At 46.0% G+C, this 27,511-nt stretch overlaps 3 protein-coding genes and 2 non-coding genes across 6 annotated transcripts; 3 read left to right on the top strand and 2 right to left on the bottom strand.

Annotated features, from left to right (window-relative positions):
- Nucleotides 1–954: 954 nt before the first annotated feature.
- On the bottom strand, nucleotides 955–7,101 carry Mrpl18 (mitochondrial ribosomal protein L18). 2 transcript variants are annotated; one of them, XM_042689743.1, is made up of 4 exons: nucleotides 6,908–7,101; nucleotides 6,471–6,726; nucleotides 1,951–2,182; nucleotides 955–1,360 (listed from the first exon to the last, which is right to left on the bottom strand). In XM_042689743.1, exons 1-4 carry the CDS (start codon nucleotides 6,957–6,959, stop codon nucleotides 1,289–1,291), a joined length of 612 nt encoding a protein of 203 aa, XP_042545677.1. In that variant the 5' UTR covers nucleotides 6,960–7,101; the 3' UTR covers nucleotides 955–1,288. The 2 variants fall into 2 exon arrangements, with proteins under 2 accessions (XP_042545677.1, XP_042545678.1); XM_042689744.1 differs by having other exon boundaries at nucleotides 6,471–6,654; nucleotides 6,908–7,098.
- Nucleotides 7,102–7,840: 739 nt separating this feature from the next.
- Tcp1 (t-complex 1) lies at nucleotides 7,841–16,479 on the top strand. The gene is made up of 12 exons (XM_042689740.1): nucleotides 7,841–8,019; nucleotides 8,829–8,914; nucleotides 9,219–9,347; nucleotides 10,746–10,843; nucleotides 11,210–11,320; nucleotides 11,725–11,906; nucleotides 12,083–12,209; nucleotides 13,439–13,614; nucleotides 14,351–14,474; nucleotides 14,746–14,938; nucleotides 15,046–15,209; nucleotides 16,179–16,479. Exons 1-12 carry the CDS (start codon nucleotides 7,956–7,958, stop codon nucleotides 16,393–16,395), a joined length of 1,671 nt encoding a protein of 556 aa, XP_042545674.1. The 5' UTR covers nucleotides 7,841–7,955; the 3' UTR covers nucleotides 16,396–16,479.
- Nucleotides 10,962–11,101, top strand: LOC122116133. The gene has a single exon (XR_006148899.1). It is a non-coding gene; the product is annotated as a small nucleolar RNA SNORA29 (small nucleolar RNA).
- On the top strand, nucleotides 14,528–14,653 carry LOC122116137. Its single transcript, XR_006148902.1, has one exon. It is a non-coding gene; the product is annotated as a small nucleolar RNA SNORA20 (small nucleolar RNA).
- Nucleotides 16,389–26,276, bottom strand: LOC122116106 (acetyl-CoA acetyltransferase, cytosolic-like). The gene is made up of 9 exons (XM_042689741.1): nucleotides 26,196–26,276; nucleotides 25,552–25,686; nucleotides 23,241–23,422; nucleotides 21,484–21,601; nucleotides 20,331–20,474; nucleotides 19,552–19,674; nucleotides 18,517–18,671; nucleotides 17,245–17,355; nucleotides 16,389–16,762 (listed from the first exon to the last, which is right to left on the bottom strand). Exons 1-9 carry the CDS (start codon nucleotides 26,248–26,250, stop codon nucleotides 16,592–16,594), a joined length of 1,194 nt encoding a protein of 397 aa, XP_042545675.1. The 5' UTR covers nucleotides 26,251–26,276; the 3' UTR covers nucleotides 16,389–16,591.
- Between the last annotated feature and the right edge of the window lie 1,235 nt (nucleotides 26,277–27,511).

Genomic DNA, 27,511 nt, shown 5'->3' on the forward strand with positions numbered 1-27,511 from the left:
AGAATTGGAATGAACAAAGCTGTCTCCACCAAGACTTTACTGAGAAAGGGAGGCTACTAAGCCATCGAATACTAAATGCCTAGAATGAGGCACAGTGCTCTAAAAACCACTTTAAATGGGTACAGGCTTTTTTTCCTCACACAAATCAAGTAGCTGGAAACCCTGAATACTTTCAGTGTATGTAATCAACTCCCAAGCTCCAGTTGGCTTGCTTTTCCTAATTCTCACCTAGTCACAACCCAGCACTCTGCCCCTCAGTGTCCACCTCCAGTTGCAGCTCCCCACTGCCTGCCTTTCATCTTCCAAATGTACCTCTCTAAACAGTAAATCGGGCCTAAGGGAGCATAGTATGAACTTTTTTTTTTTTTTTTTAAACTCAAGACCTGGGCTGTTTCTGAACTCTTGCTCAAGGCTAGTGCTCCATCACTTTAAGTCACAGCTAAACGTTTTTTTACATGGTAAACTGGAGACAAGTCTCAGACTTCCCCACCTGGACCAGCTTTGAACTGCAATCCTCAGGTCTCAGCCTCCTGAGTAGCATGTACTGCTTTTATCTTCGTGACTAAGATTGTTTTCTAACTGTATGCTTAAATGACTCCTGCTTTAAAAAGAACAAAGGAATGGGAATGTGGCTTAGTAGTAGAGTGCTTGCTTAGCATTCCTGAAGCCCTGGGTTCCATTCCTCAGTACCACATAAACAAAAGAAACCTGAAGTGGTGCTGTGGCTAGCCTTGAGCAAAAGCAGCTTAGGGACAGTGCCCAGGCCCTAAGTTCAAGCCCCAGAACTGGCAAATAAATAACTAAATAATAGCCCATACCCTGAGCATCAAACAATTCCCACTTACTGAGAGCACGTGCCATGATAAGCTACGCACAGTAATGAGTAATTCTCACAACCACACTTGCATAATCTTGCCACAGGAAGCTCACAAGAAATCTCACAGAACCAGAAAATAAAGAGTTACTAATATACTTTTATTTTGTAACTTACAAACAACTTTGCCTTCAAATAGTTAACATGTCATTGATGATCATCTCCCTTAGATACTGTGAGATAGCTTAAGTATCTATGGACACTTAATAGGGTCAAGAAAGGAGAAAAAATAGCCTTGATTAAAAATGATTCTAGAACCATACACAGATAAGAAGAACAAGGAACCCTAACTACAAATCATCTTCCTCTGTTACATTATTGCTCTCAACTCCATGCTGCTTGTTCTTCTAAATGCTTTCTTTGAATGGCTGCAGTAGCTGTCTTATATGTACACATCCAAAATAATGCTGCTTTTTACTCATAGATTCTCCGAGGTTCCTTCAGTACCACACCACCTTCTGTCATGGCATTCTGTAGGCGTTTCATCTGGTTTTGAAGATCAGGAATAGAAAAAAAGGTTAAGTCAGCACTCAAGAAAGCTGAAAATTACTGGAGACAAGCTTAGGCTCTGAGTTCAAGCCCCAATATCAACAAGAAAAACAAAAAAGGTTGCTTTCTAAGAGAAAAAGAAACTGATTTGCTCTTATACAATTCTCACATAGAAAGTACTTGGGAATCATAATATCCAACGTCAAGAGTTAACACAATCATGCCTTTGATATTTGTGTGTCTGTGTGTTCCTGGGGAATGTACCCAAAGGCTCGTCATGTTGGGCATGTGCTCTACCACTAAGCTTACAGCCTTAGTCCTATGATATCTTTTATTTTTTTAATTTTTTTTTTGGTCCAGTCGTGGGCTTGAACTCTGGGCCTGGGCGCTGTCCCTCAGCTCTTCAGCTCAAGGCTAGTGCTCTACCACTTGAGCCACAGCGCCACTTACGGCTTTTTTCTTTTTTGCTTATGTGGTGCTGAGGAATCAAACCCAGGGCCTCAGGCATACAAGGCAAGCGCTCTATCACTGAGCCACCTTCCCAGCCCCCTATGGTATCTTTTAAAAGTAAGCAAAAGCAAAAATACCGAATCTGAGGCTGCCTCCCATGGGGTTGGTTGGTAGACCATGAAGTTGATGCCTGCCTCCAAGCAACGCTGGGCCAGCACTCGTCCTATACTCTCACAAGCCACCACATTTTTGGTGCTGTAAAGGTGCTTTTTAATAGCCCATTCCCGGGTGGATGCTGAAACCACAACCTGGCCATTTCGATGCTCAACAATCCCTTCTACATGATGCTGAGTCCTTATAACTCGTAACCTAAATAGGACAAAAAGAGAATAAAATTGTAAAACACCCAACCAAAAGTTAAATGACTTCAGCTCAACATCTACTTCTTAAGAATTCAATGCTTAATTTACTTCAACATACTTAATCTAGATTTCACTTGGAAAAGGTAAGCTTCCTCTTTAAGAGCCTTTGTGAAACTATACTCAAGAATAAAAAACCACTCACACGTAACTTCAAGCACAAATAAAAAACTTGGCTTTTTTTTTTGGTCGGTGGTAGGGCTTGAACTCTGGGCCTGGGCACTGTCCCTCAGCTCTTCAGCTCAAGGCTAGCACTCTACCACTTGAACAACAGTGCCACTTCTGGTTTTCTGAGTGGTTTATTGGAGATAAGAGTCTCACAGAGTTTCCTGCCCGGGCTAGCTTTGAACCTCGATCCTCAGCTCTCAGCCTCCTGAGTAGCTAGGATTACAGGCGTGAGCCACCAGTGCCCATCTTAAAGTTGGCATTTCTGAAGAGCTTTGCTTATTTACTTAGCTGCTTTATAAAAAGTTGAAGCTGCTGATTATGACTTTATGACTGGATAAAAATATGCTTTTATTTTCCAGTGAAAAGGAAAACAAATGCAGCAAATCTTAAAGGTAAAAATGAAAATCATAAGAATACTAGAAGATCCACACCAGTAGCTCATGCCTATAAACTTAGTACTTAAGAGGCTAAGATCTGATGATTGAAGTTCAAAGCCAGCCCAGACAGGAAAGTCCATGAGATTCTTCTCTCCAGTTTTCCAATTAACTACCAGAAAAGCCAGCAGTGGAGGTGTGGCTCACTCAAGTGGTGGTGTGCTAGCCTTGAGAAAAAAAAAAAAAAAGCTAAGGAAGAGTAAATGCTCAGGCCCTGAGTTCAAGCCCCAATACTGTTATATAAAAGAAAAATGACAGCAACAATGTCAAATAGCTTTAATAAAAGAGATGGACAAAATTTCTGCATGGTTAAAAAGAAAAGGAAAAAAACACCCACTAGACTGAGCCTGAGCATGGTGGTACATTAATCTCAGCCCAGGAGAAGCTAAGGCAGGAAAATCACTAGCTCAAGGTCAGTCTGCATTACACAGAGATCTCAAGGATAGCCTATGCTATATCAAGATCCTATCTCAAAAAAAAAATTATAAAAACCAAAAAACAAGCAATAAAAAATTAACACATATTCTTCAAAGGGCTAATTTCCGTAATATATTTCTTATTAAGAAAAACGACCAAGCTGGGCACCGGTGGCTCATGCCTATAATCATAGATACTCAGGAGGCTGAGATCTGAGGATTGTGGTTCAAAGCCAGCCTGGGTAGGAAAGTCCGTGAGACTATCTTCAATGAACCACCAGAAAACTGGAAGTGGTGCTGTGGCTCAAGTGGCAGAGCACTCACTTTGAACCGAAGAGCTGAGGGGCGGCACATAGTCCCAGAGTTCAGTCCTCACAACCAACACACACACACACACACACACACACACACACACACACACACACACACACACGAAAAATGACCAATAACTCTCTATGAAATGGAGGGTCTCAGTATCTCTGAGGCCTTTTCCTATTGGCTTTATAATCAAAATATTTTTTGAATATTTCGAAATTCTCTGATAAGATGGTTAAGAAGGCCAGACAGGGATGGAAAAGGATCTGCAGTTTAAATGATCCAAACTATGTGAAAGTAAAGTACTAAGCTTAGTATTCAATAAGATTCTAAGGCTTAGGATCCAGATTATTTCAAAGTGAATTCCCTTACATCCTTTCTTTGACTCTTCCCTGTTTACTACGTTAACTACCTAAAAACATATTATACCACTATAACAGTGATCCCTAGTCTACCTTCCACTATAAAACTATGAAAGACTTTTAGTAACTGAATCTTCTACACCAATATAATGCCTTGTAAATGTACAGGCTATATGTCCACCTAATAAATAATGCTGACATCTAACTTAACTTTAAATACTCCTTACAAATATTTATTTCTAATAAATCCTCACCAAGGAAAACAAGCAGCAGATAAAAAACCTACACACTGTAGCATAGTAGTGAAAATTTTATGTCCTGCCACTAAGGTTATATAGGTCATGTATCTTAGCTCTGTCACTTATTAATCCTGTCTCCTTCAGCTTCAATTTCCTTGCCCCTGTAAAATGGAGAAAGTTATTATATCTGCTTCATAACATTCTTTTAGGAGAAAACATAATTAGAGCAACTAGGTATAGAAAAAGTTGTCAATAAACAACCATCTTGGGGTGAGAGATACAGCTTTAGTGATAGAAGATTTGCCTATTGTGTTCAAAGCCCTGAGTTCAAGCCGGGCGCCGGTGGCTCACACCTGTAATCCTAGCTACTCAGGAGGCTGAGATCTGAGGATCGAGATTCAAAGCCGGCCTGGGCAGGAAATTCCCTGAGACTTATCTCCAATATACCACTAGAAAACCAGAAGTGGCACTGTGGCTGAAGTGGTAGAGCACCTGCCTTGAGCTGAAGAGTGCAGGGACAGGGCCCAGGCCCAGAGTTCAAGACCGATCCAAAAAAAAAAAAAAAGCCCTGAGTTCAAACACAATATCCTCAAAAAGAAAGAAAGAAAAGAAAAATCATCTTTATACATAAATGAATAAAACCCACACATATTTTTATACAAGGAAATTTATAAAGGAATACAAATTCTCAAACATATAGATATGAAAATTTGTTCTATTTCACTATTAATTTTATTTTTATTATTTTTTTTGGAGGGGGGGTCCAGTCGTGGGGTCTGAACTCTGGGCCTGAGTGCTGTCCCTCAGCTCTTCAATTCAAGGCTAGCACTCTACTACTTGAGCCACAGTGCCACTTCCAGTTTTTTGTTTTCTGCTTATGTGGTGCTGAGGAATCGAACCCAGGGCCTCATGCATGCAAGGCAAGCACTCTACCACTGAGCCACCTTCCCAGCCCTCACTATTAATTTTAAAAAGTAGCAATGCTAACTTATCACAATATACATGTATTAAATTAGTAAAATTTTTATTAGTATAAATTAACCATACAAAGGGATTTCATTTACATACATGCGTCTTATGTACCTTTATAAAATTTACACTGTTAGACTGATGCTGGTGGCTCATGTTTGTAATCCTTGCTATAGAGAGTAGCTGAGAGCTAAGGTTTGTGGTTTGAAGATAGGGCAGAAGTTTATGAATCTCTTTTATCTTAACCACAAGAAAAAAACTTATCCTGTTCTATCTCTATTATTCTTCCTCAATTGTACTCTCTTCTCCCAGCAATACTTTTAACTGGTCTTCAATTTAGCTCCCTTACCTCAACAATGTATTCTCCCTGAAGCAGATATGGATACAATAATTGTTAAACAAGCTTATGAATAAAGGAGAGTAAGGAAAGAGAGTGAGCAACCAAGGGGGTTAATGTGATTGTAACATAATACATGTATGTTTGAAATACCATGGTTAAACCCCTTTGTATAATTAATGCACACACACAAAAATGACAAAGTAAAACAAGCTCTGGTAGTTACCAACTGGAAAGTATGGTGTAAGTGCTTTATACAGACATAGGAAAACACAGTAAGATACCTGTTGGAAACACTGTATGGAAATATCACAGTGATCTCCTTGAATAACAAATGTATTATCTTCTTATAGTTTCCCCAGGCAGTTAAAAAGACAACCTCAGGGCTGGGAAGGTGGCTCAGTGGTAGAGCGCTTGCCTTGCATGCCTGAGGCCCTGGGTTCGATTCCTCAGCACCACATGAGCAAAAAGAAAAAAGCCGGAAGTGGTGCTGTGGCTCAAGTGGTAGAGCGCTAGCCTTGAGCTGAAGAGCTGAGGGACAGCGCCCAGGCCCAGAGTTCAGGCCCCATGACCGGACCAAAACAAAAAGACAACCTCATATTTTATCTTAATTTACAAAGCTCATAACCTATCTCCTACCTCTTCTTCTATCTTCATACTGCATCATTAACCTCACATCCATCAAAGTTCAGGTACAAAGGCCTGTCAGTTCCCAAACACATCACGTTCACTCCCCTTCCAGCAGTTTCTCTGCTCTAAAGCTCTATTGACAGATAATTTCTCTGGGATTTTACCATTCTCAATGTCACCTACTCTGAGAAGCCGCAGTAAGTACCCAGTTCCTAATCTAAGTTCTTTCCAGGACACCTGTTAATTGCCCAGGAGAAGCACCCCCTCCCTAAGCCGCTACTGCAAGCTGGGCCTCCCCAGAGTATCCTGGGCTGAAGGAGCTGATGACAAGTTCGCCGGGCGCCGGGCACTGCCAGCAGACCTATTACCTGTGCCAGAACTCCCGCGAGGGCCACACGGTCCTCCAACCTCGTTCCTTCCTGGCCACTGCCAAGAGCTCCAGGTTTCGGGGATTCCTGTTGGTGAACTCGGGGGCGACGGCTTCGTTTTCCGAAGGCTGCTCGGTAGGGCTCCCGGCCGGCGTGGAGCTGGAGAGGGCGGCGCAGGCCCGCTCTGGGAAGGGCGAACCGCCAGACCCGTCAAGGAAGCGGCGCGCGCCGGGCGGACCCCACCCCGCAGGCGGGTCTGGAAGGAGGGGGAAGGGGAGCGGCCCTCAGCCCCCGACCTTCACTTTCTGCCGTCACCCCAACGCCGGCGGCGCTTCCGCGTTCCGACGGGACTCGTGCACCCCCAAGTTAAAACTGGACTCGCAAACCAGCGCGTACCGAGCAGGACCGGGGCGGGCTGGGGGGGCCGGGCGGATTACCTAGGCTCCTGCAAGCCGAAGGCAATTTCCAGAACCGCAGCTGCAGCGCCATCGCTGAGGGGGGCTCACCCGAGCCTCGCCTTCCTTCGTCCAGAGCCGTCCGGCGGCTAGGTGGCCGCGGCCATTCCGGCTCTGGGAAAAAGCCGTAGGGTCCCTCGGACCACAGGAACCTTCAAGGCCCGGAACCAAAAAAGATCCCGGCCTCTGAGTGGCCGGGAGGTCATCTCTGCTCCGCCAATCATCGCTGACGTCGGAGCGCAAGCCGGTCTGGAGGCGACCAATCCTGTCGTAGCAACGGGAGAGGGCCGGACGACGTTCGCCCTGGGCGCTGCTTTGCGCACAGGTTCCTCCACGAGGGACGCCGGGGTCTGAGCCCGCTAGGTGCTCAGCGTAAGCTGGTCCTGCCGTGTGCACACGCGCATCTGACAGCTGCACCGGGGTTGCACTGATAACCTTGTCAGGACACTTTTCTTCTCGAAAAAGGCGAGACGTTTCCGTCCGGCGCGGGGCAGCCTTCCTCCATCCCACCCAGGAACCGACGTCCCCAGAGCCAAGCCTGCCGATTGGCCTCCGGCTGCCTGCTCAGGAAGTCCGAGGGCCTTCCCTTCCCTTTCCTACCACAAGTACACCCCGAGCCCCGCCCTACTCCCACCTCTTCTAGAAGGTACTAGAATATGCAAGGAGCAAACGCGACCCGGCCGGGAGGGCGGACCAAGAGAAGTACTTCCTCCTTCCGGCGGCCCCCGAGCCTGACTCCCGGGGTCTACTTTCGCGCCCTTCTCATTCGGCCTCTAATTTGACCCAAAAAGAAAAAAGCCCGCCCCCTTCTAAGTTCCTCACTTCCGGCTAGTTCATCTCTCCCCCCCCCCGTTCCGGAAGTGCCTCGCGGCTGGGTGTGGGAGGAAGGAAGCGGGCGGGGCGTGCGGCCCACAAGCCCCTGCGGCGCCGCTGGAGCCCTCCTCACGCCGTCGCCGCCGCGCTCGTGTCCGCCGCCCGGCCTAGGAGCCGAGATAAACGGTAGAAGTCGCACGCGTGGCCCGCCGTGAAGATGGAGGGGCCCTTATCTGTGTTCGGGGACCGCAGCACCGGGGAAGCGATCCGCTCCCAGAACGGTGAGGGCGGGAGAGGCGAGGCCGGCCCGCGGGCGGCGCGCAGGCCGATCCCGGCCTCCGGGGCCCCTCGCGGCTGGGCCGCCCGCCGCCTTTCCACCGCCCCTCGGCTTCCAGAAAGGTCCCTCGGCCGGGGCGGCGTCCGTGCGCGTACGGGCGGGGTGCGGGGACGCGAGCCCGGGGCTCCGGCGCTCCTGCGCGCGCCCGCCCCGCCTTTGTTCTGGCGGCGGCGCGGCCCCGCGCTCGGCTCCGTTTGCTGACGGGCAAAGGCCCGCGGAGCCAGCGCCAGCGCCTGCGCCCCGCGCCCCGCGCCCCGCCGCTCCTCACACGGCCCCCGGCTCGGCAGAACCTGCCCTGACGCGTTCTTAGAGCCGAACTGAGATGCTGCGTGGACATGAGGAAGAAGGAGGCGCCGACGAAAGCGGCAGTTAGCGAGTCATTTGTGATCGGAAGTGGAGCTTCATTCGGGAGCCCTTCGCTTCGGAATCACGTGCCTGACTCGATGACCCTTTGGGCCTTGCTATTTTTGCTTGGACGAGTGGGAAATAAAGCTTGCACCATTCGCTGGGTCTGAAGGACAGGCTGATGCCTTGCCTCTCCCCCCTCCCCTCGTGACATTTCTGACCTGATTTCTCTAAAGTCCATTATGGAAAACACTCGACTTGAAACTGGCTGGCCCCCAATAATTTGAGAAACAGAAAGGATATTGATAGGCTTGAGGGATTTGAAAGGCTGTCAGGTGTCTTTTAATCTTTAGATTTGGTTTTAGGCAGTAAGATTTTTCTAATTTTACCTTTCTCAATTGGTTACAGTTATGGCTGCAGCTTCCATTGCCAATATTGTAAAAAGCTCCCTTGGTCCGGTTGGCTTGGACAAAATGTTGGTGGATGATATTGGAGTAAGTACGTGTAACTGTTAGTTGCGTTAAAGGAAAAAAGACCTTGAATATACCTTTTCTCCTAAACCTGGATATTAGAAAGTGTATTTGGTTTTTTGTCGGTTGTAGGGCTTGAGCTCAGGGCGTGGACGCTGTCCCTGAGTAAAAGAGCTCACGGATGGCACTCATCACTTGGTGGCACAGCGCCACTTCTTTGGGAATTGTATAAAGCCCAACGGGTACCTTCATAGATGTGTGCTGATTCAGGTGATAGCCTGCATTTGCAGGGGATCTGTGCTGACCGCTTTTCCGTTGGCTTTCTCAGGATGTAACCATTACTAACGACGGTGCGACCATCCTGAAGTTGTTGGAGGTGGAACACCCTGCAGCTAAAGTTCTCTGTGAGCTGGCTGATCTGCAGGACAAAGAAGCTGGGGATGGGACCACTTCTGTGGTAGGTGATGCCTAAAGAACAGCCCTAAAGAGAGTCAGAAATGAGCTAGAAAGTTAAGAAGGTGATGTTTCTCCAGAAGTGATTAATAAACAAGAATTGAAAACTGATTATAATTACCTAGTACAATTTAGAAAGAGAATATGAGGGCTGGGAAGGTGGCTCAGTGGTAGAGCACTTGCCTTGCATGCATGAGGCCCTGGGTTCGATTCCCCAGCACCACATAAGCAAAAAAAAAAAAAAAAGCCAGAAGTGGCACCTTGGCTCAAGTGGTAGAGCACTAGCCTTGAGCTGAAGAGCTGAGGGACAGCGCCCAGGCCCAGAGTTCAGGCCCCACAACCGGACCCCCCCCAAAAAGAATATGAAATGATAAAAATGGCCCCTTCAACCAGGCTAGTGATTCATGCCTGTAATTCTACATACTTACTAGGCTGAACTGTGAGGATCACAGCTCCCTAGCCTGGGCAGGAGAGTCTGTGAGACTCTTAATTAATCACCAAAAAGCTAGAACTGGAACTGTGGCTCAAGCAGTAGAACATTAGCCTTGAGCACAAAATCTAAGGAACAATGACCATTCTCAGTTCAAACCCCAGGAATAAGACACACAAAAATAGCCCCTTCATTTTAAAAATTGGAATTTCACATGTTTGGGGACCCTCTCCCACTCCTTCCCCCCTTCAGTATAATAAATAGTTGTGTGAAACTCGGAACAATTGTTTTATATTATATGAAGGAGGGATTGTTACCCATTGTTTGGTGTTCCTGGGACTTAATGAGGACTTTATACTTATAGGCAGGTCTCTACCATTTCAGCCACAGCTCAAGTATTTTAAATACTTTCAGGAAATTCAGAATGGAAGTACATATATCTGACTGGCCTGTGAGTGAACATGATTTGATACATAAAGTCTCATAGATTATCCAGCAACCAATATACTGTTCTTTGGTGAGAAAGGTGTTGGTTCTGGCAAAACAAGAAATTGAGGAAAAATTACTTCTATATTAAGCTTTAGCCTTGAGCTGGAAGAATCTTTTCTCAATATGGGAGCAGTCTTTATGTAAGTAATGTGACTTAAGAAATAACATCATTTCTTCCAAAAGAAAATACAGGATTTGTTAATTTAATAAAATAGTTCTAGTCATGAGTGTTAAACTCTAAACCTAATGGATATGTTTTCTTTTCCAGGAACATCTGAACTAGTTTGTTCGCCACATTATTTTCTCTATTTGGGCCATTTACATGAAGTACTTTAGTTTTCTAATACTTTTCACTAACCTGTAACTCATTCCCGTTATGGCAATTGTGGTTAGTTAATACTTGGCCATTTTACTGTCATTTATGTATGCATTGCATATATTGAACATTCTGTTTACTTACAACAATGATTGTTTTCTCGACAGGTTATTATTGCAGCAGAACTTCTGAAAAATGCAGATGAACTAGTCAAACAGAAAATTCATCCCACATCAGTAATTAGTGGCTATCGGCTGGCATGCAAGTAAGATTATTTCCATTTAGAGAAAGTTTGCTGATGTAGTGGTTGTAAATACTCTTACAGTATTGATTACTAACATAATTTTGTTTGAAAAAATTTCAAAGCACTGGGATGAGTGCATCTTCCCATTTGACTACCACATTTTCTCCTAAACATAGACTTTAGTGGCTATGCTTATGGGATACATTAAAGTTGCCATGATCTGAAGGGGGAGGGTTCTGAAGTGCCCTCCTTCTATATGAAATGGCTGAACAGTAGGTGCCTATGACATGAACAAAATGCCTGTGACATTTTGACCATGTGTTTGTTAAATACGATGAAACCAAAAAGTTCAGTGAATATATGAGTCTGTTCTCTCCTGTGCTTCAGGGAAGCCGTGCGATACATCAGTGAAAATCTAATTATTAACACAGATGAACTTGGAAGAGACTGCCTGATTAATGCTGCTAAGACATCCATGTCTTCCAAAATTATTGGAATGTATCCTTGGTTATTTTTCTGTTTCTTTTTTTTCCTCCTTTTTGCCATTAAGACTTACCATTTTTCCTGGGATACTCATCTGAGTGAACCATTCTGTTATAGAAATATACATAACACTTATTAAATTCCCTGTTGCCTTCCCTGAATTCCAAGGAGGAAAAAAAATAGAGACATAAGAGTAATTGGAACTGAATATAACAGTAGCAAATAATAATGTAGCAGTTTTGGTAACAATTCTTTGTAACAAGCTTAGTGACATGCTGGTACTTGAAAGACAAAGGTAGGAAGATGGAGAGTTCAAGGCCAGCCCAGAACTATGGAGCAAATAGGGCTAGAATTGCTTTGGGTGTTAAATGTGTGCCCTTCCTTCATTGAGAGTCTCCTTATCCTTAACTATTCACAAGAAACGGTGATTTCTTCTCCAACATGGTAGTGGATGCCGTGCTTGCCATTAAGTACACAGACTCAAGAGGCCAGCCACGCTATCCAGTCACGTCTGTTAATATTCTGAAAGCTCACGGGAGAAGTCAAACAGAAAGCATGCTGGTCAACGGCTATGCACTCAACTGTGTGGTGGGATCCCAGGGTAAGGTCTTGAATTAAATTACTACGGTATAAAAGTGCCTTTGTTGTGGTTTGTGTACAGTAATATCTTCTCTAACATAAGCACAGAAAATAGGAGGTTGCATGTCCTTAAGGTTTAATGTAATGAATTACAAGTTAAATTGTATTTGAGTTACCTTACATTATGTTTACTTACAGGCATGCCCAAGAGGATAGTTAATGCAAAAATTGCTTGCCTTGACTTCAGCCTGCAGAAAACAAAAATGAAACTTGGTGTACAAGTGGTTATCACAGACCCTGAGAAATTGGACCAAATTAGACAGAGGTATGGTGGGAAATTTTTGGCCTTTGAAAGGAGCTGTTTGTGAGTTATTCTTGTGTCACACCAAATTGAGTGTACTAAAAAGAATGAGTCTTAGAGATAACCAAACAAGGGGCTTATTAGTAGAAATAACATAATTTTTGTATACAGCTGGGAGTTTGAGCTGTGTGTATTGGAAGACTTTAACATCTTATCAAGTCAAGTTTAGATGTTTCAATGTGATTGAAGGTGATACATGAAATTTGATCTGTGTATGTCTGTCTTTTGTGGTACGTTTAGTTTCAAAATCAAAGTGAAGATCTAGGATACTTATTTTATCAAAGAAGCAGTTAGAACCTGACAGTTGAGTGTTAACTTAGTATGATTGACACTAAGGCTGCAAGTGATAGGATTCAACCTGTACATTGCAGTAGACAGTTGTGGAGATTTTGTCTGCCTAATTCCATGTGACCTGCATCATTCAGATAACTTGGGTTACTTTTATTTCAATTGATGTGGTAACTAAATGCTGTGGAGCACATATGATGTTAGCACTGTTTATATACAATGCTTGATGTATCAGGGTGTCTGGCATATCTATGATCTCAGATTTATGATTTCTTTCTTAGGAGCTTCAAAGTACTTAATTGTCACCAGCCATGATTACGTACCCTCCTATGCTGTAGCATATTGAAAGTTGTTTCTCATGACGACCTGGCCTATGTATCCATTAACAATCTTGTCTCTCTCTGTGAACTTTGTAACCTGGACTGGCACAAATCACTCCATTCTGCCCCAGCCTGTTGACTTAAAAACAGTAGAGTTCTGAACTGCATTGCTTCATGACATAACATAGTTTTTTGAGTTTTTCTATAAATTGGAGTGATTTTAAATTCTGGTTATAGATGGGAAGAAAAACCCAGTTAATTTAACTTTTTTTTTTTTTTTTTTTTTGTCAGTGATGGGGCTTGAACTCTGGGCCTGGGTGCTGTCCCTCAGCTCTCCAGCTCAAGGCTAGTGCTCTACCACTAGAACCACAGTGCCACTTCCCGTTTTCTGTTGATTAATTGGAGACAAGAGTCTCATGGACTTTCCTGCCTGGGCTGGCTTTGAACCACGATCTCAGGCTTTTGAGTAGCTAGTTCTACAGGCATGAGCCATCAGCACACACCATTAGCTTACAATTATTTTTTAAAAAGATGTCACACATTACCAATGATCTGGATTTCTAAAGGAAAATATTTTCTCTTTAGAGAGTCAGATATCACCAAGGAGAGGATTCAGAAGATCCTGGCGGCTGGCGCTAATGTTGTTCTCACCACTGGAGGGATTGATGACATGTGTCTCAAGTATTTTGTGGAAGCTGGTGCTATGGCAGTCCGGAGAGTTTTAAAGAGAGACCTTAAACGCATTGCTAAGGCTTCTGGGGGTATGTCTTCTACTGGCTCTCATAAAATGCCGCACACACACACACACACACACACACACACCCAATATGTGACCATATGGAAACCATTTTACATTGAAATACTGACTATACTGCTTTTCAAAATAATTTGCACTTTTGTTTGTTTTTGCAAATCCTGGGCCTTGCACTCAGGGCAAAGTTTATGTGGTACTGAGGAATTGAACCTAAGGCTTCATGCATGCTAGGCACTCTACCTTTAAGCCACATTCCCAATCCAGAGTTGAATTTTTTTTTTTAAGAGCATAGAAGATGGCTAGGGTGAATATACTTCTGAAAACTTCATGAATTTTACTCCTGTGGGGAATATCAAGAAAATGTATTTGGCTTTTGCTAAATATGACATATACCATTTTATATTTATTTGTTCTAATGTCTTTTATCAGAAAAGCTGAATCTTGAAGATTCTAAAATCATGCTGGGTGTTGGTGGCTGAAGCCTCTATTCCTAGCTATGCAGGAGGCTGAGATAGCATTATTATAGAGGATCACATTCAGAGACACCCCTGGCAGGAAAGTGAGCTTCAGTTAACCACCAGAAAACCTGAAGTGGTGCTGGGGCTCAAAGTGGTAGAACGCTACCCTAGAGTGAAAAAGGTCACAAACAGCATCCAGACCAAGTTAAGAGTCCCAACTAACCAACCAAGAAGGAAAAGATTCTAAACCAATCAGGAAAAACCTTTCTTTTCTTTCTCTCACAGCAAGTATTTTGTCAACCCTTGCCAATTTGGAAGGCGAAGAAACTTTTGAAGCCACAATGTTGGGACAAGCAGAAGAGGTAGTACAGGAGAGAATTTGTGATGATGAACTCATCTTAATCAAAAAGTAAGCAACTTTCTAAGTCCTGAAACTATGCAGACTTAATGAGTAAGAGTAAATTTCCCATTTATTTGCTGCTGTAATCCCTTGGTGATATGAGCAGTTATACGCGTGGGATAAAGTAAAATAGGCCATTGTAAATTGAGGTGAAATACATTTCATCTTTTTGCATGGTCTAGACATTGTACTGCTGAATAGGCAAATGTCATACACAGGCAGACTTTAATCCAGGCACATGCAGTGGAAATACTAGGAATTTCCCATTTTGTTTTAATAGTACAAAGGCTCGTACATCTGCATCAATTATCTTGCGTGGAGCAAATGATTTCATGTGTGATGAGATGGAGCGCTCCCTACATGATGCTCTGTGTGTGGTGAAGAGAGTTTTGGAGTCCAAGTCGGTGGTCCCAGGTGGTGGGGCCGTAGAAGCAGCCCTTTCCATTTACCTTGAAAACTATGCGACCAGCATGGTAAGAGCCGTTTGTTTTCAAGAGTATGGCAGGTCAGTTCCTGTTTTACTACTACCTGGAGACCTAAGCTGCTGCAGTGGGCTTCAAGTGCCTTTTGTGTTTCTTAGGGGTCTCGGGAACAGCTTGCAATTGCTGAATTTGCAAGATCTCTCCTTGTTATTCCTAATACTCTGGCAGTTAACGCTGCTCAAGACTCCACAGACCTGGTTGCAAAGTTAAGAGCATTTCATAATGAGGCTCAAGTTAACCCAGAACGCAAAAACCTAAAATGGTAAGTATTTGATTTCCAGGTCTTTCATTTTCATCTACTAATCATACATGCAATTTTGTTCTTTGACCATTTCTTTTTAGTCTATACCTGTTCAAAGGGGTTTCAAGTTGATGCCAATTTCTGGTTACAGTGTCTTGAACATCTCCTGTTCCATCACTGTCCCCTGAAAACCAATTCATTTAAATATTTGCCATTCCTCTACTTGGACTCTGGGTCTCCATGCTATCCCTAGGTTTTTTGGGTTCTGGGGTGCCAATTTTGGCTTTTTCAAATGTTTATGTGGTACTGTTAAGTTGAATCCAGGCACATGCAAGGCAAACACTCTAATGCTAAACCACATTCCCACCCCTATTCCTTTATGTTGTGTTCAAGGTCAATGCTCTACCACTTGAACCACAGCTCCACTTGCTGGTTTTTGTGTATGTTTAATTGGACATAAGTCTCAAAGATTTTTCAACCTAGGCTAGTTGTGTACCACCATCCTCAGATTTTATAATCCAAAGATATGAGCCATCAGCACCTGGCTCTCAATAGATTACTTCAAAACATAGATTTAGCACAAATATTTAAATCATTATAACAAGCCTTTATTTTTATTTAATTATCCATAACTTAATCCAAAGGATGATGACATAATTAGGAGAGTTATACCTTTCCTACTCCACTTCTCTGGGTCATCACTACTACAAAAAGGTCAAGAGTATCTAATTGGGAGCTCTCACAATCACCCACAAATTTGTGGGAGTACATTCTGACAAATGTGCCAATGGCCAGTGTGAGAACCTCATCCAGGTACTGACACAAACCATGACCATCATCATTAAGTAATAGGAAACTTTACTGCCATGTCCCCTTTTCTGCAACACCTGGTACACTGCTCCTTATGAAGATTTGAAGGGCGTGGATGGGAGTAATAGGTTATCAACAAGATCTCTGTCAGCTATTATAACCCATTTTCCTCAATTACAGGATAGGTCTCGATTTGGTCAATGGGAAGCCCCGAGACAACAAACAAGCGGGGGTTTTTGAACCCACCATTGTTAAGGTGAAGAGCTTGAAATTTGCCACAGAAGCTGCAATTACCATTCTTCGAATTGATGACCTTATAAAATTACACCCCGAGAGCAAAGATGATAAACATGGAGGCTATCAGGATGCCGTTCACTCGGGAGCCCTGGATGACTGATCTCACTCCCCTTTATTTATAACAATGTTAGAGGCAGTGTCTTACACCTTACATATTAAAAGTACAGCAAGCTGTCAACTTGGATTCTTGTGAGTGGTTCCCTTCCTCATTTTGTTCCTTAGATTTTACATATTACAATTTACATTGAAAAAAAAAAATCAAGGTTCACGTATAGTTGTGAGTACTGTTAAGCGGTTCACCCTCTCTGAACACACATTGCTATTCCCATCCCACCTCCAATACACAGGGCTGCAACACCACGGCTCTTGCCCATTCTCTCCAGTGTGTGTAGCAGGGTTACAAGGATCCTACAGCCAGATGCTCCAAGGGGGTGGCCCAAGGCTATAGCCCCTCCCTCAATGTTGACCTGAAGAGGAGGGAAAGGATCAAATCATTGGATTCATGAACAAAGATTAAATTCCCAAGTTTGCTTTAACAGAAAACCACCCTTTCACTGCTGACATAATTCATGCCCCACATACACTGTTGATCATCTTCCCTGTTCTTTATTTCACAATGCCCCATTCATTGTAAATAAACTAATGGGGTCAAAGAATTTTTGCCCTGGGAAACCCAATTCAACTATCATAGTAGGAGCTTAACTAGTTATTTCTATTGTGTGTTGGTTGTAGGTCTTGACTCTGGGCCTGGGTGCTCTTCAGCTCAAAGCTAGTGCTGTACCACTTGAACCACTGGTTTTCTCATGGTAAGAGGGACTTTCCTGCTTGATCTGGGTTTAAACTGTGATCCTCAGATCTCAGCCTCCTGAGTACCTAAGATTACCTCTGTGAGCCACTGGCACCTGGCCTCTTCTTTATCCATTACCAAGTGACTAAGCCAGGCAATTACCTTCTCTGGGCATAATCCAAGTTCTTTCTTTATGGCAACAGAGAGAGCTGCATAGGCTTCATTGATTTCAAATGCATCGACATCCTCCAGAGACCAGCCTGCTTTAAAGACCTGCAGGAAAGAAGAATGGATAGAGCCCTGGGTGATGAAGGCTGTAATTAAACCATTCCTGTTGACAAAAGATTCACAACATAAAAGTGCCACTTTCGTGTCACTCTTTAAAGGTGCCTCTATGCAGCTATGTGGGGTGCTCCATGTATAATCGCAGCACAGGGCTGAGCTGGTAAATGGTGTATCCAAACAATCTTAAAACTTATGCAGGCTAGATGTGGGGCACAGAGGTGGAACTGCAGATGCCCATGCCATGGCTTCAAACATCAGTATAGGGAAAGTAATTTTGACTGTCCCTCATGGGACTAAAGGGGGACTGGAAGGTAGCTCAGTGGTAGCGTGCGTGCTTCACATTCATGAGGCCTTGGTTCAATTCCTCAGCACCACGTAAGCAGAAAATGCTGGAATTGGCGTTGTGGTAGAGTGCTAGTGTTGAGCAGAAGAGCTGAGGAACAGTGCCCAAGCCCAGAGTTCAAGCCCCACAACCAACAACAACAAAAAAAAAACTGCTAAAAGTATAATGAAACTCACTTGAGGGTTAGAAGCATTTTACTGATGCAATCAAGAACAATCCAGATGCTGGGCACCAGTGGTTCACACCTATAATCCTACCTACTCAGGAGGCTGAGGATCATGGTTCAAAGCCAGCTGGGCAGAAAAGTCCGTGAGACTCTGATCTCCAATAAAAACCACTAGAAAAGGGCTGGGAAGGTGGTTCAGTAGTAGAGCACTTGCCTTGCAATGCAGGAGGCCCTGGGTTCGATTCCTCAGCACCACATAAGCAAAAAGAAAAGAAAAGCCGGAAGTGGTGCTGTGGCTCAAGTGGTAGAGCGCTAGCCTTGAGCTGAAGAGCTGAGGGACAGCACCCAGGCCCAGAGTTCAAGCCCCACAACCGGACCCAAAAAAAAAAAAAAAAACCCACTAGAAAACTGGAAGTGGTGCTGTGGCTCAAGGGGTAGAGTGCTCGCTTTAAGCTGAAGAGTGCAGGGACAGTGCCCAGGCCCAGGGTTCAAGCCCCACGACCGGCCAAAAAAAAAAAAAAAAAAGAACAATCCTGATCAGAAGTAGAAAGGTGGGTTTAAAAGAACTTAGTACAGAATTAGGGGTCTGGCCTTAGCTATATCAAGAGACCAATTAACAGGTGTAGGAAGTTAAACTCACAGCTTGCTTTATGGCTGGAATGGGTCCGGTTCCCATAATAGAAGGGTCCACACCTGCTTGTGACCAGGAAACAATCTGTGCTAAAGGTTTAAGACCACGATTTTCAGCTTCTGACTTTTTCATAAGAACCACAGCTGCAGCACCATCGCCCATTCCTGTAAAATACTTGATTTCTAGGAGGCTCTTTTAAGTTACCTATCTGTGGGTCCTGTATTCACTAGACATGGGTTACATTGACATCTTGGTGAAGCCGAATTTCAGCAATTTACATTATACTTACATATACTTTTGACCATAGACCTCCAAGAACCCTATTTCCCCCAGAGCAGAGAGGGAAGGGAGAGCTAGGTAGGAAAATGGAAAGAAGATACTCTTTTTTTGGGGGGGTCCAGTTGTGGGGCTTGAACTCTGGGCCTGGGCGCTGTCCCTCAGCTCTTCAGCTCAAGGCTAGCACTCTACCACTTGAGCCACAGCGCTACCCCTGGCTTTTTTCTTATGTGGTGCTGAGTAATCGAACCCAGGGCCTTGGGCATGCAAGGCAAGCGCTCTACCACTGAGCTACCTTCCCAGCCCAAGAAGATACTCTTAAGGAATATTGGTAGAGCTGAACCCAAGCATGTTGGGCAAGAGATCTACCACTTGAAAAATGCCCCCAGTCCTTTCAGTTTTGAGATACAGCCCTGCTAACTGCCTCAGTTGGCCTATATCTGAAATTACAAGTGAGTGCTACCATGTCCACACTAAACTCAGGAATTCTTCATTTATCTCTAGTTGTAAGGCCAGGCAATTAACACCAGGCATGGTAGAACACACTGTATTCCCCAGTATATAAGACGCTGAAGGATTGTGATCTCAAGCTTAGTTTGTGCTACAAAGCACCCCCACACCCCCCGAAGAATAAAAAGAAAAATTCAGGTAAATCAGTAAATATGGAGAAACTGTAAGATTTTTTTCATCATTCTGTGTGGGAAAGGTATGCACTTGGTAGACCTTGCAGAAGATGGCACTTCCCCAAATGCCCTTTTGAAAGCAAACCTGAAGCATTAGCTGCGGTGACGGTCCCCGTGCCGTCTGTAAGGAAGTATGGCTTCAGCTTGGCCAGGGCTTCAAGGTTGCTCCCATGGCGAGGAAACTCGTCTGTTTTCACTTCAGTAATGCCTGGGAAGCATAAAACCAAGAACACCACAGAGCCAGCAGTCAGCAGGCTTCAAAGACAAGCAGAGTCACATTAGTTAAAAAAAAAATCTACCCACTTTCATTCCAATAGGAAAGTACACACAACCATTTTAGGGAAATTGTTCTTAAATCCCTCTTCCTTCAGATGAAAGTTTAGGAGCACTGGGCACAAGGAGCTGTGCTTTGTGTCCCTGCACCTGGCGGGTTGGAACTCAGGGGGCAGCAGTCTTAAAGCAGTCAGGCTGCCAGTAAGATAGCAGTTTGCAGTAGGGAATCTGGGCTGTTGCATTCTGTGTTAGATTAAGACAATAGCCCAGAAGGCCCTTCCTCTAGAGATGTGAATGGGAAAGCGCACAGAAGCAGCCACACAGGATGGCCATTCACTGCTGAAGGGGAACAGGCAGCTGCTCCCTCCCAACTACCAGGACCAGTGCTGCAGGTGCTCAGGACACCTGCAGGGAAGGCACAGGGGCTGTGGCCCTCTGGGCTGCACTCCCCATCTAACCAGGTACACAAACCCAGCACAGCCTTTCCCACAGCACACACCCATCCAAGAAGCATCTCCACATCTGACTCCTGTAAGTGCCCACTACACGTGCACACACGTTTGAACTTTCAACTCTGATTTATACACTCACCTTTTCTGGAAGACACGAGAACTGGTACAATCTCTTTGTCAAAATGGCCAGCTTTCTGTGCATGCTCTGTCCTGTTCTGGGACAGCAGTGCAACCTTGTCCTGATCTTCTCTACTCACCTGCCATTGTTTGGCAACATTTTCAACTTGGGAGGAATAGCAAAAACCCAACATGTCAATGAACTAAGTTTTAGCAACCCAAAAACCACACATTAGCAAGTGCTTAGATGAACGGAGGAGCAGTGTGTGCAGAGTGGGCCTCTTATCCCAGCACCACAATTCAGAGCCACAGTGCTCTTTTTTTTTCTTTTTTTTTGGGTCTGGTCATGGGGCCTGAACTCTGGGCCTGGGCGCTGTCCCTCAGCTCTTCAGCTCAAGGCTAGCGCTCTACCACTTGAGCCACAGCGCCACTCTGGCTTTTTTCTTTTTTTTGCTTATGTGGTGCTGAGGAATCGAACCCAGGGCCTCAGGCATGCAAGGCAAGCGCTCTACCACTGAGCCACCTTCCCAGCCCAGCCACAGTGCTTTTAAGGACGCTGTTTTCTTCCTTCTCACTCCCTTTCTGTGTAAATGTGTACACATTAACTGTTAGTATTTTTGTGCCTTGGGCTTTAGCATTCACTTTCTTAACTGAGGGAAAAGGTTATGTGGGTGTGTACCACTAATACTTGAACATTCATACATACAAATTCATAGCTACAGCTTAAACACATTTTAATATTTCTGAATCCACCCACCACCCTATCTTCTCCCTTCCACTCCCATCTCTGACCCCTGATGCTAGAGCCTGAACCCAGGACTGGTGGCTACTAGGTGGGGATGTGAAGATGTGAGGATGGAGTAAGTGAGGTGCATTTGAGAGGTGCGGCCTGTCTCCTTGACTAATACAGTCTATCCACCCTTTATCAATAACTTCTACAGTCAACACCGGCTTGCCAGCATGAGGCCCAGAACAAACACAGGCTACCAGTCAACCTCCTCCAACTGCCTGAACACCATGTACTTACCCTTTGGACACCATTTCATGACAGTTTTCTGGCCATGGAAGAATCAAGTGATATGGCTGCTAGAGCTTGGAACAGCAAGACTCACTAACATGATATACTTCTTGCAAACTTCCTAAAGCTAGTGAACTTGCAACTATATCAGCCTTACCTGTAATGCCCATATGATAGTGGTGAAAGGCACATGTAAGACCATCGTGGAGAATGCTATCAGCCAGGGGCATCTCACCCATCCTGACTCCTGTTCTCAGATGAGCCAGGTGAGGAGCCTGGAGGAAGTAAAAATGGAGTCTGTAATCCCAGCTACTCAGGAGGCTGAGACCTGAGGATCACAGTTCAAAGTCAGCCCAGGCAAGAAAGGCCATGAAACTCTTTTTTTTTTTTGGTCCAGATGTGGGGCCTGAACTGGGCCTGGGTGCTGTCCCTCAGCTCTTCAGCTCAAGGCTAGCACTCTACCACTTGAGCCACAGCGCCACTTCCGGCTTTTTTTTCCTTTTTGCTTATGTGGTGCTGAGGAATCGAACCCAGGGCCTCAGGCATGCAAGGCAAGCGCTCTACCACTGAGCCTGGCCATGAAACTCTTAACTCCAGTCAACTACTCAGAAAAAGGTGCTAGAATAGAAAGGAAAAGGTAACATACTTGGTAGAAGTGGGGGTACTGTTATCACCACTGTGCAGATTTGAGGGACAGGACTTGGGGGAAGAAATCCCACAGGGCAAACCCATTGCTGCCTGAGGGCTCCACTCAGTAACCCTCCTTTCCATGTTTTCCCTTTACTTGTTTGTGAACTCATGGCCTTGCACTATTTTGGGGCTTTGTAGCTCAAGCTGGCATTTTACAACTAGAGCCACATGTCCACTACTAGTTTATGGGGTTTTGTGTGTGTATGTTTGTTTTTCTTTGTTTTGTTGGTCATGGGTCTTGAATTCTGGGCCTGGGTGCTGTCCCTCAGCTCTTCAGCTCAAGGCTTGCACTACCACTTTAGCCACTATGCCACTTCCGGTTTTCTGGTGGCTTACTGGGGATAAGAGTCTCATGGACTTTCCTGCCTATGTTAGCTTTGAACCGTGATCCTTAGATCTCAGCCCCCTGAGTAGCTAGGATTACAGGTGTTAGCCACTGGCGCCTGGCTTGTTTATGTTTTTGAGATGAGGTTTAAGAAATGTTACTCAAGCTGGTCTCAAACTTCTGGGCTCAAGTGATCATTCTGTTTCAACCTCCTGAGAAGCTGGGACTATACATATTCCCAACCACAACCTGACTCTTGCCATGTTTTGTACCTACAAAGTCAGCCAAGGTGATCGCTGCGGTCTTCCTTGTCATGTACAGGAAGGTATGTGGAAACCTCTAGTGTTCAGTTTTCCTCATAACAGGAAGGAAACTTAAATTCAAGGATATTGCCAGGGGGCTAGGAAGGTGGCTCAGTGGTAGAGCGCTTGCCTTGCATGCATGAGGCCCTGGGTTCGATTCCTCAGCACCACATAAGCAAAAAGAAAAAAAGCCGGAAGTGGCACTGTAGCTCAAGTGGTAGAGCGCTTAGTGCCACAGACCTGCAAGTGGGGCAGTCGCGAGGAAGAGGAAGGAGGATCATGGAGTTCCAGCCCAGCCTGGGCCATGTATCCAAAGAAGACATAAAAAACAAAACAAAACCAGGGCTATCAATCTACTACTATTCTGAGTTTAATTCAGAAAATACTGTATGCTTCAGTAACAATAGTGTAGAAGATACATATTCTCTTCCAATTGCACTGGTTGATGTAGGCTTTTCTTCTACTGGGATTTCCTAAGCAATCTGAAGAATAGACAGCCTTAGGTAGGTGTCATTCACGTGTACATTTTGATTCCAGCTCTGGCACCCATCAGCTTCCTCAGCCATGACAGGACATGGGCGGCCAGGAGAGCCTTACCTTGCTCATGCTTTCCATGCCTCCGGCCACCACAATGCTGGAGTCACCTATCCGTATGGACTGGGCTGCCAGGCACACGGCTTTTAGGCCTGACCCACACACCATTTGGCAGCTCCACGCTGGAATGGGGTAGGGGATCCCTGCAGCCACACTGGCTTGCCGGGCAGGATTCTGCCCACACCCTGGAAGAAGGAACACAAAGGCAATCACTAGGAAAGTACAATACAGTGTACATACAGGCATGCCACATGCCAACTAGGTCACCTGCCACTTCTGAAAATCTGCAGGCAGCTCAGTTCCCACTAAAGGCCAAAAGGCCTGTATATCCTTGGCACCTATCAGTTTGCCCATGGATATACAGTGTCCAGTCTCCTGGTATTTGAAGGTCTCTCCTCCACAAAGAAATCATTCTGTACTTATCATTCATCATCTCTTGGATAAATGGTTACACAATAAGTATGAAGTCAGAACTAACAAATGCCTTTCTGTAATTCAAGGAGAAATTCAGCACTTCTTAAAGCAGAAGGGATTTCTTTTTCTTTTTCTTTTTATTGTGAAAATACCGTACAGAGTGGTTACAATTACATGGGCAAGATAATGAGTACATTCCTTATCAAGCATTGTAGCCTCCTCTTTTGTTTTCCCTTCCCATCCCTTCCCTACCCCCCCCCCCCAGCAGATAGGATTTAAATTGAAAATTTCAAATATTTTCATCACAATCTGTTACCAATGGTCAACAGATTATATATTTAGTAGTTGCTCCATTACAAGTTTCAGATAAACTTTTCCTTAGAGTTTGTTGGAAAAAACAATCTAACCAATCAAGTGTGGTGGTGGTGACTGTTTTTAATCCAGCACTCAGGAAGCAGAGTTTCAGGCGAGCCTGTGCTATAAAGCAAGACCCTGGCTCACCAAAAAAAAAAAAAAAAAAGTAGGGAATGTAGCTCAATGTTAGTGTGTTTACATAGCATGTACAACCAAACAACTAACAAACAGGCCAAAACAACTAACCAAAACAACTAATAAACAGGCCACTGACCAAGACTTGAAATCCTTTTTAACAGGCTGAATATTAAGAGTTAAGAACAGATGAAGCTAATTTGTTATATGGGAATTTGATTGCAAGACACAAAGAAGCAACATTTTGAGAGGTTGAATGGAGAGTCTTTATGAGAAACCCAGCTACTGTGCCGGGTGTTGGTGGCTCATGTCTGTAATCCTAGCTACTCAAGAGGCTGAGATCTGAGGATCACGGTTCAAAGCCAGCCTGGGGAAGGAAAGGCCATGAAACTCTTATCTCCAATAAACTACCAGAAAACCAAAAGTGGCACTGTGACTCAAGTGGTAGAGCTCTAGCTTTGAGCTGAAGAGCTGAGGGACGGTGCCCAGGCCCAGAGTTCAAGCCCCAAGACCGACAAAAAAAAAAAAAAAAAAGAAAAGAAAGAAAGAAAAAAAAGTAAAAGAAAGCCAGTGACTGTGAGCAGACACATGTACCCCAAAACACTTGCAGCCTCGAATGCACTTAATACTGTTTGGAAACTGAGCCATGAGGCTAGTTAGCAGAAAAACAATCTCAACAAACCAGATCAACTCTAATGGAGACTTGAAGAGGGACACCATGGTGCCCTGGGGAGGACCAGGAGACCTGAGGCATGGTGCCAATGGCGGGTGAGGTGGTGGGGCCTAAATAGGGTTAGCTCGGGGGGCAACAGGGAACTCAGGAGTTCAGAGACTCTCTCTAGTCCAGGGTACAGGTCTGGCAGGGCTGGGAACCTATTGTCCAAGTCCCTGTTCATCTGCTTCCAGTTAGGAGCCTATGGCCTGGGGGTGGGGATAGGGACCTGGATTTCACCTCTGACAGTTTTCAGAAAGTCCCCACAAGCACCAAGATGCCGGGATGCTGCCCGTTAGGCTCACTACCCACATTGCACATGGAGACTCAAGCTGCAGTCTTGGTCAGGTGTCAGTGGAGTGGCTCATGCCTGTCTATCGTCCTAGCTACTCAGGAGGCTGAGGTCTGAGGACCGTGGTTCAAAACCGCCCTGGTAGCAAAGTCCATGAGATTCTTATCGCCCGCCCATGAGCACCAAAAAGGCAGAAGTAAGGGTGTGGGGGCTCAGGGGCAGTGCCCGGCCCCGAGTTCAAGCCCCAGGCAGGACCGGCACGAAACCAACAGCAAGCGAGCCTGAGGCCGGGAGCAGGCTGGCAGGGGCCACCGGGGGACGCGTGCGCACGGGCTGCGCCGGCCAGTGTGCGTGCGTGTGCGGCCGTGACTGGAACCTGACCTCCGGCGGGCTCACCGAGGAGTTACCTGCGGCCAAGACGTGGCCGAAGATGACCTCGGACACCTCCTCCGGAGCCACCGCGGCCCTTTTCAGGACTTCCTTGATGACGGTGGCGCCCAGGTCGTGGGCCGGCACGGTGGACAGGGCGCCATTGAAGGAGCCTACAAGGGAACGGTGGGAGGCCAGGTTATCTGCGGCCGGAGGACGAGCGCCCGCCCGGGGCGGCGCGACACAGGCCGGGTGGATTTGCACCAAGCTCCTCAAAGGCCGCGAGGAGGCCGCGGTCGCCGAGCCCTGGTCACGCCCACCAGGGCCCAGCGGGCCACCTCAGGCCGGCTGGGGGTGCTTACCCGAGCCGTCTCTTAGACAGCCAATCAGAGGTCTAGCGAGAGGGAGCTTCCCTATGCCAGCCAATGAAATAGCCGGGTGGCCCTGTAGATGTACCGCAGCCAGCCAATCAGAGCCCGAGTGGCGGAATGGGCCGGAGGCTCGAGAAGGGGGCGTGGCGCGTGGACCTGGAGGCGCCCGGAGCTGTGCTCCTCGAGCCCTAGCTCAGGAGGTGCCGCGGCGACCCCTCACTCGGCCCCCGGCCCTCCCGGACGTGGGCCCGGGCCGCAGCGCGCTTGCTGAGCGGGCAGGTGGCTAGGGCTAACGCAGCAGGGCAGCTCACCTATGACGGTCCGCGCTGCCGCGACGATGACCACGGGGTCGGAGCCTGCATTCATCCTGCCGCGCCGCCTTCGACTCCAAGTGTGCCTAGCTCAGTCGGCGGGCGAGATAAAACCGGGCACCGCCGGGCACGGCCCCGCCAGGGGGCGGAGCCCACGCTCGCCCCGCCCCGCGGCGGCTCACTTTCAGCCCCACTGTGCAGGCGCAGGGACGGCTGGGCTGGGGGTGAAGTGGGCGGGGCGCCCCGCCGAGCCCTGGGGCCTGGGGTTCTGGGCGCTGCGGCCTTGGGACCAGGGCCTGGGGTACGAGTGCGGGGTGGGGAGACTATTTAGATGACCAGCTCGGAGGTCTGGGGTGCAGGCCCACCCGCAAAGGACACAGATCTCGGGGTGCAGGCCCATCCACAAAGGACACAGATCTCGGGGTGCAGGCCCACCCACAAAAGACACAGATCTCGGGGTGTAGGCCGAACCGCGAGCCTTTGGCTGCACAGCCTCCCCACGCCCCCATCTTTATCCGCACTTGTTTCAAAGTTCGGTGTTTTCTTTTAACTTGGAGATTTCTCTATCAGAACTGTTTGCTCAGCCCACTGATCTCGGTAAACGTTGAACAAAGACGGTGGTAGCAAATAACACCATAGCAGGTTGGGTAACAGGTAATTCTTTGTAACCAGCTTGGTGACATGCTGGTACTTGAAAGGCCTCCAGTGCCCAGGCATCAGTAGACACCAGGACCCCAAACCACTGATGAGTTGAGGTTTAAACAAACTTTTATTTGAGCGGAAGAACAAAGCTCTGACGCATCAGGGCCGTGCCCAAGGTCAGAGCTCAGGGTTCGGCCTTGAGTGCCAGCCTATGTCAGCTTTTAAGCATTTTTGACCTGAAGGGGGAAGGGGGAGAGCTTAAGCTTGCTCAGTTGGGCTTTGTCCATTCTGGCCAATGTTTACTCCAGAGATTATTACAATTTCTGCCAGGGCCCTCTGCCTAGGACTGTTGACGGGAAACATGGGGAATAGAACTAAAGATGGGAGTGATAGAAGTGGATTTACAATTTAAATTTTATAACCACAAAAATAAAGTTACAAAATCATCCATCATTGATAAGCACAGGCTTTTAATTTTTGCATGGCCTAAGGACCTAAATCAAATATTCTATCTTTAACTTTTATACCACAACAAAAGGCAAAGGTAGGAAGATGGAGAGTTCAAGGCCAGCCCAGAACTATGGAGCAAATAGGGCTAGAATTGCTTTGGGTGTTAAATGTGTACCCTTCCTTCACTGAGAGTCTCCTTATCCTTAACTATTCACAAGAAACGG

This window comes from Dipodomys spectabilis, unplaced genomic scaffold, assembly GCF_019054845.1.
Source record: "Dipodomys spectabilis isolate Male_0828 unplaced genomic scaffold, ASM1905484v1 ptg000126l, whole genome shotgun sequence".
In the NCBI taxonomy this organism is placed as follows: domain Eukaryota; kingdom Metazoa; phylum Chordata; class Mammalia; order Rodentia; family Heteromyidae; genus Dipodomys; species Dipodomys spectabilis.

Excerpts from the sequence above, each read along its gene's own strand:
- Tcp1 (XM_042689740.1), top strand. The coding sequence starts at position 7,956 with ATGGAGGGGCCCTTATCTGTGTTCGGGGACCGCAGCACCGGGGAAGCG. Across the intron at positions 11,321-11,724 it reads TCTTCCAAAATTATTGGAAT|AAACGGTGATTTCTTCTCCA; the intron begins GTATCCTTGGTT and ends ACTATTCACAAG. Across the intron at positions 14,939-15,045 it reads AAAACTATGCGACCAGCATG|GGGTCTCGGGAACAGCTTGC; the intron begins GTAAGAGCCGTT and ends TGTGTTTCTTAG.
- LOC122116106 (XM_042689741.1), bottom strand. The coding sequence starts at position 26,250 with ATGAATGCAGGCTCCGACCCCGTGGTCATCGTCGCGGCAGCGCGGACC. Across the intron at positions 21,602-23,240 it reads GCATGGAAAGCATGAGCAAG|GCTCCTCACCTGGCTCATCT; the intron begins GTAAGGCTCTCC and ends TACTTCCTCCAG. Across the intron at positions 19,675-20,330 it reads TCTCGTGTCTTCCAGAAAAG|GCATTACTGAAGTGAAAACA; the intron begins GTGAGTGTATAA and ends TATGCTTCCCAG.
- Mrpl18 (XM_042689743.1), bottom strand. The coding sequence starts at position 6,959 with ATGGCGCTGCAGCTGCGGTTCTGGAAATTGCCTTCGGCTTGCAGGAGC. Across the intron at positions 6,727-6,907 it reads TTCGGCTTGCAGGAGCCTAG|ACCCGCCTGCGGGGTGGGGT; the intron begins GTAATCCGCCCG and ends CCCTCCTTCCAG. Across the intron at positions 1,361-1,950 it reads GGGAGGCAGCCTCAGATTCG|ATGAAACGCCTACAGAATGC; the intron begins GTATTTTTGCTT and ends CTTCAAAACCAG.